Source organism: Daucus carota, chromosome 5, assembly GCF_001625215.2.
Source record: "Daucus carota subsp. sativus chromosome 5, DH1 v3.0, whole genome shotgun sequence".
NCBI lineage: Eukaryota > Viridiplantae > Streptophyta > Magnoliopsida > Apiales > Apiaceae > Daucus > Daucus carota.
Genome location: NC_030385.2, coordinates 39,758,881 through 39,776,948, shown reverse-complemented (window position 1 = coordinate 39,776,948; position 18,068 = coordinate 39,758,881). Strand labels below are relative to the sequence as shown.

Genomic DNA, 18,068 nt, shown 5'->3' with positions numbered 1-18,068 from the left:
TGCATCCATTTTTTTTACTCTTAGACTAGGGCTGCTGAGTTCGTCTAAAAAAAAGAAGATGAGTATCAAAAAAAGCTGCATTTGCAAGCTTTTTTTTGAGCTTCTTTTGATTTGATCAAATGCTTCTGAAGTTTGCCAAAGGCACCACAAAAATATAAAGCGTGCTTCCGAGCTTTTAAGCCCAGAAGCCCAATTCTCAAACACCCATTTTGTTTCTTAAATTTTTATTTTTATTTTTTATCATTTTTTTATATTCTTTATCAATTTTAACTGTAAAGAAAGTGAGAATTAATTAATAATTAATTAATTATATAAACAAGACAAAATACCCACAACTGACAACACAACACACCAATCTCGTCTTCTACCCATCTCTCACCCGTCCCCTCTATATATAACGCCACTTCTCTTCCCCTGCATCTCTCTCCTACCATCTCTCTCCTTCCGCCACCACCGTGACCCGCCGGAATATCCACCGTCGGCGTCACTTACATCACCATTACCGGACAATTTCCCTTCCTCTCTTCATCATCTCTCATCTCTCTCCCCAAATCACAACAATTACATACAACACAACATAAACCCTCACACATCTCATAATATACACACCTAAATAAATTCTCCCCCCGCCTCTCTCTCTCTCTCTCACACACACACACACATTGTATCTTCGTGTTGGATTGCAAACAAGCAAAACCCTAACAAGTGAGTTATTCTATCATTCTAATAACTAAACTTTTAGCGCCAATTTTTTTCCGATGCGGTGCAGCTTTTACACATCGATTATATATGAATTTATACACACTTTTAGGTTTTATGCGCGTTCTTAAATTATTTCTATAAAATCTTTAAGACTCTGTTTCAGGTTCCGGTGGATGTACCGTAAGTAAAGTGCAATGTTTGAAGGTCTCGTCAGACAATTGATTGTCGGTTATTTAGGGCGGTATATTAAAGACATTCACAAAGAGCAGCTCAAAATCACCCTATGGAATGGTAACATTCTATTTCGTCACACTTTTTCCATGTTAGTCTTAAGTTATTCCGAGTTTCTATGTTTGGTGTATGAAGTTGAATGCACATCTATACTCCACTTTTTTTTTGTTTAAGCAAATTGAGTAGTTGAGTTGATTTTAGTAGAATAAGATTGATAGTATCAACTATCATCATATAATCTTGAGGTTTATGCGTAAAATAAAATTGAAGGGGGTGTATTCAATGCAGAATCTTCAGGGTTTTTTTGGTCTCAAGAAATTGGGGTGTATCAGTTTGGATTGTAAAATTCATTAGAGTCTAATCAAAATTTGATTCAAATGATGGATTATGTGGGATTTTTTTAGTGTATTTTATGTTTTTAGGAATCTCTTCGAAATTAATAAGATTTTAATGGATTAGTGCTTACTGCTTGAATCCTTAAGATTCTACATAAACATTGCAATATTTTACCTCAACTCTGCGTAGAATCTAAATAAAAAACAATCTATTAAAATCCATCTATATTATTATTATTTTTTAAAATCTATTAAAATCTCAATTGCATGCACCCCCTTAAAGCATTTTTAAATTTTTTAGATTCTTAAAACGAGATTAATAAAGAAATCAAAGGATGTAAGTGAGAATCAGTTTTGGCTTTAAAGGATCACCCCGATGAATAATATATGTGTAAGTTGTTCTAGTTGCGCGAAACAAGCATGTTTTTCTTCTCTTGTAATTGTCTCTTTCTTCCTTCAATTTTATTCCCACCTTACAGGAATTTCATTTTGCTACTCTATTTCCTTTTTGGCGAACTGGCTGTACTTGACAGGCCATCCCCGAATTTGCATACTATATACTTATAAGCATACAGTATAGAGTAAATGACAAAGTGGTGGCTGTAGTTTTTTAAAAATTGCAAAATGTTTGCTGGATTTTAAAAACTCCAGAACGGTTACTGGAGTTTACTTCCGCATTTTAAAACGGCGGCGACCGTCAAATACCCACTAACGGCTCTAACGGAGCAGGGTTAAATTAGGTAGCACCCTGACATTCTCCGGCCATTCTCCGATTAAGGAATAGCACCCTCTCTCGCCACCATTCTTTGTTACATCAAGCTCTCATGTTCTTCCCAAGGTGATGGGAACCTAAGATTAAGGAATAACTTGTTGTCAATGTTATGCATCTGCAGCCAAGACCTCTGTTCAATGACCGCAGAAGGTTTGCAAAATTGGCTGACCCAAGGCTTAAGGTCAGTATGCAATGCGAGGGCTAAACCAGGCTCTAGCTGTAGCATCCATGTGCATCCAAGAACAGGCTGCCAATCTTCGCCGCCGATCTCTGGCAGCTTCACTACCATGCCTGCCCCCCCTCCCCACCACCACCGCCATCGGTGGTGGTTTCTGTCTTCTCCGTTCCCCCTTCATCGCACACACAACATCACCACTCCTCTCCCTCCGTCATACCTCTCTCTCCCGTCGTCCTTCTACCCCATCCCCCGACACCGCTGCAACACCCACCTTGCTCAACCCATACACCTACAAATACACATACCCACTGCTTTCCTTTCTCCTTTCCCTCCCCAGCTGTCTCCTCGCTCTCCTTTCTCCTCCGCGAGTCACCACCGGCGACATTTGCAGGTGTAATATAAATGTTCAGTTGAATTTCCTGATATACCCTTCCTTAAATTTAATTTTTTGGAGTTAACAGAGCTATATTAACGGTGCTTGACGGGCGCCACCGTTTTAAAAGGCGGAAGTAAACTCCAGCCACTGTTCTGGAGTTTTTAAAGTCTAACCAACATTTTGTATTTTTTTGAAAAACTACAGCCACCACTTTGTCATCTACTCTACAAAATATTATCTTTAAGAATTGTGTAGTGTTTGTTCCTTATTGTTGCTCCAGGACAAATTTGTGTTCAACAACAGGTGTTTAGAAATGCAGAAATCAAGGTATTTTTGGTGTTCTAGGGTTTATATGCAGAAACTAGACAACAGAAATGTAGATCACAGAGAGAAATGAACAGTTAACCACAGAATCACTTATAGAAAGAGAAAGTACAACAGAAATCTAGAGAGAGAATGCTTGGTGGAAAAGATATTCCATTTTCCAAATAATATGTTCAACATAACAGAATTACAAATATAGTCCTGCTATAATGCTATTTATACTAATCTACCACATACTACTGCAGGTAAAAATAAAAGACTAACATACCCTTACTACTAATCTATATACTTAGATTGCACTTCCTCACCAATACTGCTACTGCTACCTAAATCAGACTCATCATCAGTGATACTAGTAACCTGTGACTGTCCTAACATTTGTTGCTATAATTAGTATTCCTTACACCATCAAATGTTCTTACTGTTTTACTTGCATAACGAGGGTAGTTATGAAAAGTTTGGCATTCATTATGGCTCTGGAGGACAACATCGGTGATTAGTGTGTTGACACATTCTAATTACAAGTTTCCTGATTCTATGGTCTAACCTTTTTTACTTGTATTTAGTTTGGTATTTTTTCTCCTGTTGGGAAGAAAAATATGTTAATACAAGAAAGAATGAAGACAAGAACAATATGAGAATGACCAAAACTTATTAGTAATAGGCTAATAGCAGGTCAGAAGATAAAGCAGAAACAGTGGTTCAACATATTTGGGTTGGTGTATCTGCAATTTTGTTACAAAGTCATATTCATAATTGATAAAATTTACTCATATAATTATGTTTATTTCAAGATAATTTGTTTTTTTTTTGACGAAAAGCTAAGATTTCATTAAGAATTCAAATCCAAGGAAATACAATGTTGAATCGAACTAGGGTTTGTTTTAGTAATTCCTTATCTGAATGACGTGATACTTTCTGCAGAAGAAGTAAAACTGGAAAATGTGGAGCTGATTCTTGAAGCTTTTGACTACCTTCAGCTGCCATGTGCTCTGAAAGAAGGTAATATGATGCTAGCCTGCCAGTAGTCTGCCTAGAAAAATACTAAATCTTTGTTAGTGTATCCAATAATAGAATATAACAGAAATACTTGATAGTCTAGCCTTGAACTTTAGGAAGTCTTTTTACTGCGTTCTATATTTATTTGCTAGACGGAGTTAATGTAATAACTAACATTAACAGTAACTGGATTATGCTAGGTCGTGTTGGGAGGTTAAGCATTAAAATTCCATGGAAGAAGCTTGGTTGGGACCCTATCATAATTAGTTTAGACGATGTTTTGGTCTGCGCATGCCAGCGGAACGATGAGGAGGTAATTTATCCTTGTTTAGAATTGTACTATTTGTTAAAAGTATGTTTCTCTGATTCTTTACAAGTGTTGTGGCTCAAAACCCAATTCCATTAACTGAAAGTCATTTAAAGAATACACAGAAGGACACGATTTTAACCTTTCTATGTAAAATTGTTAATCATTTGCTACATTTGCGTATGAATTATGTAGAGCATTATCTAGATGTGTAACAGCTGTTGCAGTTTGTACCGGAGACGTGTTAAACCAATAAAACTGGAAAGGAGAATGTGTTTCTTTGAACCATTATTGCTTGTCTTTTCAAACTTCCACTCGGTGCTTAACCTTTTGAATTGTAAATACAGTAAATAAGTTCTTACAATTTGGATCAATGGAGCATAAAAAAGTTGTCCAAATAGTTTTAATGCGAGATATTAACCCTTTTAATGGTGGGCAGTGGAGTAAGGATGCTGTTGAAAGAAGAGAATTTGCTGGCAAAAAGGCGAAACTTGCTGCTGCAGAATTGGCAAAATTGTCAAAACGTTTTTCTGGTGAGTTGTCTTTGACAATCAAATTTCAATCTTAATTTTCACCAATAGCATGCATTTATTACAGAAAGCTGACTTTTTTAACAGTAACACACAATATTTTTATGAGAAACAGATGGCCTTTGCATATGCAAACTTTAAATCTTAAATTGCAAGTTATATGAGAGCACTTAATGCTTGGTGCAACACTTAAATTTTCACCAACTTTACTACATGGCATACAAGATATGCATGTGAATTAAAAAATACTGTCAGTTGCATTGTTTATGTGACGTTACTGCCTGTAGTGTTTTTGCATGTTCCTATTACAATATAAAATTGTTATCCACCCCATTATTTAAATGTTAAATTGAAATTCATAAATGAACCTCTGCCTTTTTATGCCATCGTATGTACAATGAACACATAAGCTATGTTTAGTAAAATTGTTCATCTATGTATTATTAATTTATTATACTTGCGGAAAGCGGAAAATATCTGGTATGCTTTTTAATACTAATTGTATATAATGATCCTTGAGTATGGGGTCTACAATAGATTTGTTTAAAAGGGCGAGTCTTTAAAAGTTCATTTTACTTATTTGGTCCTTGATACAGATTCTTTGATAATATGCAGCATAATATTAATACATTATAACCTCTGAATCTCCAAAGATCGAGAAAGTGTAACCAAAACCAAAGTATCAAATGTATTATAAGAATTGTGTTAAGTTTACACTGTTTTTATAAAAAAAATTGTCTTCCAAAAAGATCACAAGCAGGGTCATCAAAAGTGTTTTGCTTACCGAGGTGCAAAAGTCTTCCCGACTCCAAACTTTCTGGAGCCTTGGCGCACATTCCAAATTTCTAAAATAGTACTAATGTTCAAAGATTCAATAGTACAAATCTGACATCAGATTCAAAATTTGAAGTTTATAGCTATGTTCCAGCTTTTTGGTAATTCTTTTTCATCTTCATCTTGAAAATCCTCTCCAAATAATCTTCACACCTTAAAGTGTTCCCTTCAAATTAAACTTGTGTTCTCCATTCTGCACTCACTTCTTCGGCCTTGTTTATCAAACATCTCTTACATGAAGAGGCATATGTTTGATTTTTGAGCTTTTTTTGTTTGTGATACATAGGCTTTCCAGCACCAGAAGCTTAGATTTTTCAACTGATGTTCATCATCCTTCATAGAAAACGAGATCATTTTCTTCACCTAATTTCCTATATAGGTTACCAACCATCCACTAGTTACGTACATCAACATCAAGCAATGATATAAGAGTCAATCGGGGGGATGCGAGAATAAACAGTGTATGCAGAATTTTCTTGTAAGAATTTTCTTCTAATTAGAATACCCGTGTCTGCAGAAAATTAATAGAAATTAAAATTTAAACTTTAGTACCTATTTACAAAAAATGCATTTATGTAGAACTATTAGTTAAGAGTAGTAATGTAGAGGGACTCAATTTATAAGATATAAATTTTCTTTGCACGAAATTACCAATTAACTGCCATCTTTTGTGGTTTAGCCGACGAAAAAATGTTTCTTGCATGTTTGGTGCTAATTATTGTTTCCATTTGTGTAGATGATCAGGCTGGAACTTCATTCATTTCATTTATTACAGCAAAGGTATATCAACTTCACCGATAGTCTTTGGGATGACTATTTCCATTTCTCCGATTCAGTTTATCACGTTTGTGTATTGAGTTTGATTTATAATTAACAACGATTTGTTAAGCTCTTTTAGAGTTAAGCTCAAAATCATGTCTTTCATTAGGGTTTTTTATAGTGTTGGATATGTGGAGATCCGATGACGCCCTTGTAATATGATGTGAGAACTAACATTTTTGTTTTTCATGTGCTTTAGATTCTTGATGGCATTCAAGTTTCCATACGGAATGTCCATGTCCTCTATCGTGATATGTTGACGGACGGGGTATAACTACTAATCTTTGATGTTTTATTAAGTTTTACTCAAGTAAAACCTACAATGATAATGCTCTTGAAGGCAAGATTGGATTTTGCGGGACCAAATGTTTGATGTTATACAATTTATAAAACAAAATAGTTTACTAATGGTACCAACACATGGTATCGGAATAAGAGTAAATGACGGTATGACGCAAGTCGTCTTATCTATTAGTGTCATATAATTAAAGCATTTAAAGTTTGGTCATTGGTCTATTTGTTCATGAAAATATTTATATATGGATCAATTAACGTTTTGGGCGGGACTAAATTAAGAACAAACTAAAATCAGACCTTTAAGTAAGAACTTAGATAGCATAAAAAGAATCGCACTTATGAATATTATGGACTAGTTCTTTTTGGGCAAACAAATAAAAAAAATAAGTTGACCCATTACAACAAAAATATTGGATACTCCTCCCGGTACATTTTATAAGTTACTTGACTTTTCACTACGAGCCTTGACCCTACAGTTAAATTAATGGTTTCTAATTTTTTTTGAATAGAAGTTACTCCCTCTGTCCTTCTCATTTTTTAAAGTTTTTTCTACATTGCTTGGCACGCATTCTAACTTCTAAGACGTATATAAAACAATTGAGGGGATGGATGAAGTTTAATTTTATTCAGGAAAAGAAAAATTTATACTATTTTTTTTACTTCCGAGTCAAAGCTTGTGGAAATATGTGAAAAAAGTCAAACAATTTATAAAACTGGAGCTAAGGTAGTACTCCTTTCGTCCCCTTTTACATGTCCCCGTTTGACTTTTGAGTTTTGACCAGTCAAATTGACTCTATTTTGACTGAAATTTTACACATATCATATAATTCAAAAAATTCTAAAAATTATATCATTAGAAAGTGTATTTAGTGTATTTTAATATGCAACTTTCAGATTTCAAAAATAATGAACAGATAATTTATAGTGTTTAGTCAAAATTTGGTCAATTTGACTGGTCAAAAATCAGATAGGGACATATAAAAGGGGACGGAGGGAGTATTATATAATTAAATTAATAAACAATTACTTTTTTCTAAAATCTAGTTACAATTCTATTAGTATTTTAATTATATGTTGATTCTTCTTTAAGATTACTAATCATATATACATGTTAACTCCTTTTTGTAATTTACTCATTTTATAATATTTTATGTAAAAAAGCTAGTCTGGGGATATTATTATTGATAATCCAATTTTTGTTTAGAAAGTATGTTAGATATTTCACTTATGTAACAAATTGTATGTATGAAATTCGAATCTTAAACCTTTGTTAGTACTTTTATTCTTAAATATAAGTATTATAGTTGGGATATGTTTTTGGATGGAAATTGAACCTTTAATATTATGCTTCAAGTTATTTGAACCCTAAAATTTTGAGGTATATAATACTATAGTACAATGAAGGCAATGATTGTCAAATTATGCACTCCGACCTTGATTATAATTATAACAGTTAAGTATAAATCGATTTCTTATTAAATTTTTTGATAAAATTTCTGTTTATTACTATGTAAGGTCAGTTATACAATTATCCATACTATATTGTTAAAACTAAAACATTAAAAGTTTTGGTTGGTCATTATTTGGGCTGCTCTATAGACCCATTTATTTTGAAATCTGTCTTAACAGGTGTATTTATTTTTATCTATACTATATTATTAATGGCGGAACATCGAAAGTTTTGGTCAATCAGTATGTGTGCCAATTTATGGGTTATTAGTTTTAAAATCCGTCTTGATGGATGTTCTTACTTTATATATCTATCTATATTTACAAGGTCTTTGTTTTTGATTTTTGGTACTTAATTATATATTAAATATTTATAGTTGGAAAAAAATATTAGTTACCTCATGAAAATTCTTAATTACCTTCTACATATTTAATACTTCCCCCGTCTCTAGTTAAATGTCCATTTCAATTTTTTAGAAGTCAAATTGACAAATCTTTGACTAAACATTAGAAAGTATTTACTATTTATTATTAGAAAACGGAATGTTACTTTTTAAAATAGACTAGATGTACTCTTCAATGACATAATTATTTTTGATTTTTCCAGTTATATAATACATATAAATTTCAATCAAACTAGTTTGACTAGTAAAAAGTCAAAGTGGTGTATTTAGGGACGAAGACAGTAGTAATGTAGGAAACATCTTAGGTGGTGTTTGGCAGGCATATATAAGCCGACTTCTGGGCTTATAAGTTATAAGCACTTATTTGTACCGTTTGTGTAAAAGGTAGAGAAGCACTTAAAAAAAGTTAGGATTACTAGCTTTTGTTTCAGGACTTCTGCTTATTTGCCAAACAGTTTAATCACTTATAAGTCTTAACTTGCTTCTGACTTCTACTTCACTCTTTTATTTTAAGCAAAAAGCACTTATTTTATGCTCACCCAAACGGCCCCTTAATATTCTCCTAAACTTTTCATTGCCAAACTATAAAATTAATTAGCATTTTTCGTAAACATAACTTATAACATATCTTTAAACCTAATTATCTTTTTAGATCTATATAAATAATAAAAGAAGAAATTTTAAAAATAACCTGTGCATCACAAGGGATATAAGGTAATATATCTGTCTGTCTATCTATCTATCTATATATATATTTATGGATGTATGTATATGTATATGTATATATGTTGGTTCTTATTTTTGACAAATTCTGATATTATATATATATATATATATATATATATATATATATATATATATATTGTCAGTCCTGTTTATTATTTTTTTTATTTCTACGTTTTTTAACTTTTATTTAGAATTCTATAAATCATACTTATATACAACACCCGTGCTTGGCATGGGCTCTTTGCATTGCTTGTTGGATTTTTAGAACATGAAGTAAAAAGATTTTTTTGTAAATGGAATTCTAACACACCAATAGAACAACATATGTACAAACATTTTTAAAGGTATATACATTGTTAAACTGGATGCTTTGTATTGTAATGTCAAGTATGTGGTTGATACCATAAATGTATATCTATTCATCAATTGTCAAATTTTGGAGAAGTGGGACCACCTATTGCAAGTTTAAGATTTGCACATTATATGAGGTGGAATGCAAATAACTTCTTTCATGCAATTATATGTAGCAATTGTTTTGTGGCCCTTATCTTATCATGTTGCTCCTTGGATGTGTATGGCAGGCACATGTGGAGTTTGGTTTGAAGTTTTCTAGCTTGACGTTAATGAAGCAAAGTCCTGCCGGGTATTTTAGCTCCGCTTTCCTTTCATTTTGTCGGTCCAAATGTACAGTACTATTGATTGTAACTCTGTGCTTCGATCTTAATCCTTACATGATATCTATACAATGTATAGTTCACACTGTACAGGCTTCCTTGATCCATTTCTGATATTCAGGATTACATGCGAGATATTTATAATATCGCTATAATTCTCAAGATTGGGTACTATTTTGAGTGGCGTGTGTGGAAAAGATGAAGGTGGTTGTTTTAATGTTGAGGCATTAATGAACTTCTTTTCTTTCTATCCAAGATGGATAGTCGTGTGATGCAGAATGAAAGTGACACTAGAAGGAATTTCTGTATTTTTTTGTTTTTATAGTTTAGTTATATATAAGAATGTATGTGGGATGTAGTTGGTTAGTTAATTACTTCACATATAATATGCCCAATTATTATGGGTCTTATCCATTAGTTTAATTTGTTTGGTATTATATTGTCTATATAAAGATGTAATCCCCATATTTGTTGAAGACTTGGTTTTTAATGTGGAATCCTACTGGGGTAGAGATTAATCAGCGGTCTAATCTACCAATAAAATTATCCTATATGTTTGATTAAACTGTCAGTTCCTGTTGAGCCCAACCATCTCATTACTTTAAACCCAGTGATTATTGAATCTGAAACGCCAGCAGTATGTTAATTACGTGATTTTCATATTTACGATCGTTTGTGCCTGATACTTTCTTAAGTTTAATCCTGTCCCGTAACTTTTAAGAATTTACAAATTGGTCCCTTGGCTTGCAGGAATTACAAACTGGTTTTTGATCTCCCAAAAGTTATAAAGCAGCTCTTTAACTTACAGATGCTTTCTCTGAACTTCAAAAAGTTTGCACTCATGGTTTCCTTTAGGATTGGACCATAGGGAATCAAAAGGCATGGAGTCCACCTATCCCCTGTAAAGTTTCAAATAAAAAGAAAACACGAATAGAGTTATGAAAGACACTCATGGTTTTTGTTAGCAAACTAATATTATTTACAATTATGCTGCTACGTCTTTTTAATAGTAACCAATTATACCTTCTTTTTGTTTGTTTCGAAGTTATCGATACAAAATAACCTTTAAACTCTTGCGTACCATAAATCTACCCATATGTCAAAGTAAAGTAAAGTTATTCTTGAAGGTAGTTATACATGACACATATTTATACTTTTAAGATGGAGGAGTATTCATATAAAACATTTTGATTTTGATACTTAATTGCATTATTTGGACGAAAGATATATAAATAGTAGACATTTGTTTTGTGCTCGCTGTGGAGGAGTATTTATAATTATTGCAAGTGTGTTAAGATTTTTTGTAAAAAGCTTTGCCCTTATACTGGTTGATTAGTATATCACGGGGTGAACTAAAAGTGATATCATCACCCAGACACCCACTGGAGAAAGAAAAGATAATTATTGACATTTTGTACTACTGTTTTTCAGGGTTTCAAGTGGAAAGGTGAGAGGTAATCAAGTTGCAAAACTTGTTGAAGTTCAAAGCTTAGAAATCTATTGTAGGACTTTTCAAAGAACTCTTGATGGAATAAGGATTGGTAATGATGGAACTGAGCATGTTGATAGTACAAAGAACCTACACGAGGGGCATATAAATGTCTTGGCTCCAGTTGATGTCTCGATATCTCTTTTGGTATGTATAACTGCTTATTAGAATCCATTAGTTTTGTTTAGAAAGAGTTTTAAAAAAAACAAACAAGATTATCTCTTCAATGCTGTCTAGTTTTTGTTTTCTGGTCATTATAAAGATTCTATACGGTGGGATGTTGTTCCGATGAATGTTACAGACATATTATGGGGTCAGCCTTGGCTCTATAATCGTGCTGTGTATCACTGAGGTAGAGAGAGTACTTATTTTATGTGCAAGGTTAAGGATGTTACTCTCTATTCAAAGAGTACTTATCATTGTTGTCAATGTGTGTAAAGATTGGAGATGCACCATAAAATGCTGTTTATTCTTTTTTATCATCCTAAAATTAGAGCAAAGAATTCAATATTTAACTTTGAAAACATCAAGGCTATGCTCGTTTGAGAGGATTGAATACGGGATTGGATTATAAACCTTCAAATCATTTAATCTCAAGTTTGTTTTGTAAGGAGAAGTGATTATGATTCAGGGATTAACAAGGATAGCGAAAATCTGAATTATAGTAGGGGATGAAGCTTATCTGATTAAAGGAAGATATAATTATCCTTTCAAATTGGATCAACTTCTGATATAAAACCTGAAAACTGATTTTTTTCGCTTTTTTTTTTACGCAGTGTCTAGTTACTTGATGAATCTAACATGTCAGGATAATAGTCATGATGATCTAATTGTAGGTCTGAATATTAATATTTAAGCAATTAGATTTTTTTATGCAGAGAATAGGGAGTTTGGGTTAAAAATTCTGGAGTTGTGAATGTGAGAATAGCTTGTTTGATTGCATAGGCACATAAAAACAACTTTCTTGGTCAATAAGAGTTATACGTACTGGCAGAGTCACACTTGCGCCAGCTAGATAATAGTTTGTTTGCATCTTGCGTAACTTAACTAGGGGTGATAGGCGCTAGCTGTTGACATGAAGCTAAGGTATTTGCTTTGTGCTAAAAGTATACATAAGCTTAAATATTTATGATATAAGGAGCTTATAAATTTTTCTAAATGTATATTTATATATTTGTAGGTGAACAGACCTGGAAATCTCGAGAGTGATGCCCCACAATATTCCATTAATTTCACCCTAACTGGTTTGGTTAGTATGCTGTACCGGAGTCTTTAGATTAATATATTTCTATTTTGGATACACTGTTTCTTACCTGCTTAATGTATTTAGGTCATTTCCCTGGATGAGGTGCAGTTGCAAGAAATTTTGAATCTATATGATTATCTGAGTACTTGTCGTTTGAGAGAGAGGTAGTACAAGAGAAGGGAGCTTTTTGACACACACACACATTCATGCATACCCAAGACATACATTTACACCATGATTGTTGGTGTCATCTTCATGCATTAATGTCTTATACTGTGTTCCTTATATTTCAATGCCCGTTAGTTAGTAATGATTTTTGAATAGATATGGTTGTTTTATCTATTTATGAATGGACATACCCAAATATCTCGCTATTTATTACTATTGACCAAATATTCTGGCTTTTGATTTGTTTGGGGTTTGCTTGAGATATCTGTTGTTTGTAACTTGTGTCACCAGTGCTCGTATAAAATTATACAAAAGAAATATATTCCAGTTCTCTAAATTTTGCTTTTACAGATTCACCGTTATAAACTTTATTCTATTTGCCAAATACTTGAGGATGTCCGTTTTGAAGGCATATATGGAGGCGTATGTGTGTTGGTTATTTATGTGTGTACATTATCCCGTAGATGTACTAGGTGTAAACAAAAATATGCCAAACAGTTGGTCTTCATGAAAAAATAAATTTAGTTTGATATTGGTAGATAGTTTGTTTAATAATGAATCTAACGTTATAACCTCCCATGAGCGCCAATATATGACTTAATGAAAAGAAACTTATTTATATAGTGGCGATTAGGTCTATACATAGGTCTGTTTATCAATGTCATCAGAGAGCTTTGCAGGGATTAAAATCAAGCTTATGCGTGAGTGTGGGTGTTTGCAACATTATTCTCCCTCTACTTTTGTAATCTGGAATCGGCTTTCAGTTGAAAACTCTCCTTTGTTTCCTTTTTATTCACCTTTTTCTTCTAGTTTATTATATTCTGAAAACAGCTTTACTTGGCCAATGAATAACTGTATAGTTTAATGATTTAGCAAGAACTTAATTTTCATGTTGAACATTGTGGAGGGAATGACAAGCACCAGATCTGTAATACAAAAATCCATCTTTAATGTATTAATTAATATTGCCTATTTATGATGTAGATATGGACAATATCGACCTTGGGCTAGTCCTTTATCAAAGAAAGTTAAGGGATGGCAAAAGTTATGGTGGCAATATGCTCAACAGTCTGTGTTATCAGATGTTTGTAAAAGATTGAGGAAAACTTCGTGGAAATACCTTGGAGAACGGCTGTAAGTTGGTTGCTAATTGAAAATAGGTTTTTAACCTACTGCACTCAAGAAATGCATACTTATTTGTTGTTAGGCATAACTTTTTTAACCTCTAAATTTGATTGGTATTTACTGTAATGTCGAAGACACATGTTATAGTACGTGGATGGTGTTGTTTTTTAGCTTAATGCAATTGTTTCTCCTTTCCTTTGATTAGTGTGTATATGTCTACGTAGAATGTATATCATGAAGTTTTGCTTTATGTGGTCCTAGTTGCTTCTTTTCAATATAAATGAGTATGAAGAGGAGTATTTAATACATTAGGAGACTTCTCCATTTTGAATGATTGTGCACAAACAAATAGAGAGTAAATAATAGATGAGTATGGTTTAACTTAAAACTCGTGCTTTCTCGATTTTTTTCAAGAGCAATATGATTAAGAGTTTCACATTCTGTCAAATCCCTAACTCCAAATCATCAAAATTGTTTTTGGATCACCTAGCTTTCAAGATAGATGGATTTAGCTTCATATTGACAAGACAGTGCAAATATGTTTTAACATGTTTATTATGAGTCTTAAGTCAAATATAATATATGGGTATAAGGCCTCACAGCCATAGTTACAAGGAACGCGGGTGGTGCTAGAGAATCGCGAATCAATTCGCTCGTCCCGGAACACGCTCCGGTTCTGATCCAAATCGCTCCAGTTCGCGTCAAATATAATATATGGGTATAAGGCCTCACAGCCATAGTTACAAGGAACGCGGGTGGTACTAGAGAATCGCGAATCAATTCGCTCGTCCCGGAACACGCTCCGGTTCAGATCCAAATCGCTCCAGTTCGCGTCCCAAATCATAACTTCCACAGAGACACGTCAGCTCCGGTGACCCAATTGTTTTTAAGAAAAAAAATAAAAAAAAGAATGAAGAAGGGAAGAAAATCAGACTTGAATCATGAATATCAAAGGAAAGATTGCGGAGTTACTGGAGAAGATGTAGAAGACGAAGGAGATGATGCCTCGATTCTCGTTAAAGTTAAAACAGCTGTCCATGTATATATGTATATGTATATCTGTATTGTGTGTATATTGTTGTTTTTATAGTACTACTGCTTTTTACTTTTTGTTTTGACTGGTAAATAGACTTCTTTCTGAAACATCTTTCAAGTCTTTGACCATAGTCTACAATGTTAGTCATAAAGTCAATTTAAAATTTTAACTTTTATCAATATTAGTAATAACGTTTTTAATATTTTTATAACTAATATTATTTATTATCTGTTAATAATATAGAATAGTAAGAAGATATATAATATAATATTTGAAAAAAAATTTATAATTAAAATCATAAAAAATATTTTTTCGGTACCCAAACTTTCTATCCTATACACACGTTCCGTCGCACCAGGTTCACTTAGTGTTATCTTCGATTATCCATTTTCGTATCGAATCCCGTGCCTGGTAACTATGCTCAGAGCAATGTGATCCGAAAAGAGCAACATAGTTGGGATCAGAAAGCATACAAAACCCTTCCCTTTATGCGAAAATTCAAGTCATAAGTAGTTCATGGTGATGCATTTTAAGAATCTGAATGCAATGACTCTTGTTTCTGCAATAGAAATGATGGTTTTGTATGTTTTTATTTAATGCAGCAAGCACATTGTTCAGATTATAATTTTATTTTATTACTGAACAGAAGCCGACGTCACAAGTATGTGAAACTGTACAAAACGAAATTGGAGTGTCTTCGACAAGAACTGGTATGGCTCTGAACTCACTACAAAAGTGAAGCTTATTTATCTTTATCAGATGACTTCTTTTTCTGGAGAAGTGTATATATAGTTGTATGGTTTAATAAAACAATTTGTTGTCGTAAGTTTGATATGTTGTTTCGAAGAAAGTATAAAGGAAATAATTAGGATAGCGATCCACCAAAATAAAAAAAAATGTATGGCTCCACAAGTATTCTTTTCCTTTAAAATCAAATTAGTATAGTCTCCTACATGGATCAAAAGAAGAATTCAGATTTGAACCTAAGGAAAATGTATATTATATGCTCAGCGGAACAACTTATGTTCAATTGGTTTAGGTTACTTCTGAGCAACATATCCCCTTTCTACTACATGACCAGAAATTGGATTGGAGATTGTTAACAACCATCCATTCCAATTGAGCATTCCTTTTCCAATTGGTGGGATTGAGCTCTAATTGTAAATTAGTAAATTCATAGTATTGGAATGAAAGAATATACAATTGCGTACCTAAAAGAAGTACCATATTCTTTCCGTTTCCACCCAATTTCTTTCCTTTTAAGTTCCAACCAAAAAACGGATTGTAGTTTTGTAGTGTATTGAGTACTACCAATGGCCTATCTGTAAAAATCTTTAGTTGTAGTTGAATATGAAGCTTATAGATTTTTTATACTTGTTTTCTAGGTTGCTTGGTTTCAATCTGTTATTCACTTTACTACTTTCTGTATCAGTTGCTTGATGACGATGTTCTTTGGGAGTTGGAGCAGATTGAGAAAGAGGCAGATATTGATGAAATATTAGATTATAGATCTGTTGCAGAATGTGTGATTGAGGTTTGTTCAGTTTTTTTTTCAGCGGTTACCAATCATTTTTGTTTTAAGTGGCCATGTATCTTCTCATGGCCCCTGCTTATGATTAATTTTGATTTCTTAGGAATTTCTAGAAGATTCTTCTTCTAGTTTTGGAGCAAAGGTTGCTGACGTTGCTGCTGATAATTCAGTAGATGATGAGCACTCTTCTAGTAAGCCACGTGGATGGTTGAACTGGCTGTCACGTGGCATGCTCGGTGCTGGAGGAACAGATGATTCTAGTCAATTTTCTGGTGTTGTTTCAGATGAAGTAATCAAGGTATGAGTATTGAATAACATTAATATTGAACGTTATTTTATTTTTCTTTTTCCCAAATGTATTAATACCTTATCTGTGCAGGATATCTATGAGGCAACCAAATTTTATTCAGTACCTTCCTTAGGTGGGGAGACAGCTTCGGATGAAATTTTTTTATCTTCTGTGAAGTTCAACATTAATCAGATCACTGCAACACTAAGGAGCATGTATGAAATTCAATATCTTGCATATTATTGAGTAATATTAATGATTAGTGAATACACTGTACACTTTCCAACTTCCGAATATGTTATATTGTTTCTCATTGATGTATCAATGTTTTGTACGGTTGTAATCCACTAATATGTGAAGGGTTTCTAGAGGCACATAATTCTAGTTTTTTTTTACCTTAAGACTCTCACATTGTTGTTGCCATATATTTCTGCTTTTGGGGATATGTAGCACTATTATCCGTCTGCCTGTCTCTTTCGGCCCCACCCCTCTCCCTCTAATCTCTCTCCTCTAACTGTATTCTTTTTCATCATGTATTCAGTCTGTTACTACTTTCATACTATAGATACGAAATGTTGAGGTATACTACGCATCTGGAAAAGATACGAAATTTAGTTGAAATGTAATACACCTGTAACACTTTCCTGTTTGAGTGCCAGGTTTTTTCATGATTTTCACCTAGCCTGAAATTTAGTTCTATGTTTATTGTGTATGCTTTTGATGATACTATATTCTTGCAAACATTTTAAATCGTTCATTTTTGTTGGGCATTGGACACGGTCACACAGAGAAGATGTGGTTTGATTGTATTGCATTGTTGAGTAATGTGAAAGTGGTTCTGTTTAGTTTTATGAGTCTTATTATCTTATTCTTTCACCTTTTTTTCTGCTTGCACTTGTTATACTGTGAAGATGTTCGCTATATGAATTTGGTTGTAATAGTTTTGAGTAATATGCTTAAAATTACTAAAGTAGATGACAAATGCAAATGCTAATTTGAATGCTGCATGCACAACGACAGATGTAGTAACCACATATTGTGAAGAAGAAGATAAAACATTATCGATGTAAGTATTAGGGTCATGCATGGCTTAGTAGTAGATACTGTATCATTTTAATAAAATGAAACACATTTTACATTTTGGACATGTTTTACCCTTTACCATCAGCTCTACAAACAGCCGAAAAATGGGTGAATTCATGTGCAAGGGTCGATATGATTATTTTT

The 18,068-nt window shown here is 33.1% G+C and overlaps 1 protein-coding gene across 2 annotated transcripts in view; it reads left to right on the top strand.

Annotated features, from left to right (window-relative positions):
• Window positions 1-355: 355 nt before the first annotated feature.
• LOC108222220 (uncharacterized) overlaps window positions 356-18,068 on the top strand; it is a 46,472-nt gene continuing 28,759 nt past the window's right edge. The window contains exons 1-16 of one of the 2 annotated variants that reach the window (XM_017396136.2): window positions 356-705; window positions 866-993; window positions 3,843-3,920; window positions 4,118-4,230; window positions 4,664-4,757; window positions 6,325-6,368; window positions 6,607-6,675; window positions 9,865-9,926; window positions 11,389-11,593; window positions 12,627-12,695; window positions 12,777-12,856; window positions 13,845-13,994; window positions 15,668-15,731; window positions 16,454-16,555; window positions 16,656-16,850; window positions 16,932-17,056. In XM_017396136.2, coding sequence (XP_017251625.1) covers window positions 897-993; window positions 3,843-3,920; window positions 4,118-4,230; window positions 4,664-4,757; window positions 6,325-6,368; window positions 6,607-6,675; window positions 9,865-9,926; window positions 11,389-11,593; window positions 12,627-12,695; window positions 12,777-12,856; window positions 13,845-13,994; window positions 15,668-15,731; window positions 16,454-16,555; window positions 16,656-16,850; window positions 16,932-17,056 — 1,547 coding nt within the window. In that variant the 5' untranslated portion in view covers window positions 356-705; window positions 866-896. Of the gene's footprint in view, window positions 706-853; window positions 994-3,842; window positions 3,921-4,117; window positions 4,231-4,663; window positions 4,758-6,324; window positions 6,369-6,606; window positions 6,676-9,864; window positions 9,927-11,388; window positions 11,594-12,626; window positions 12,696-12,776; window positions 12,857-13,844; window positions 13,995-15,667; window positions 15,732-16,453; window positions 16,556-16,655; window positions 16,851-16,931; window positions 17,057-18,068 lie in introns of both variants that reach the window. The other variant, XM_017396137.2, reaches the window with a different exon arrangement.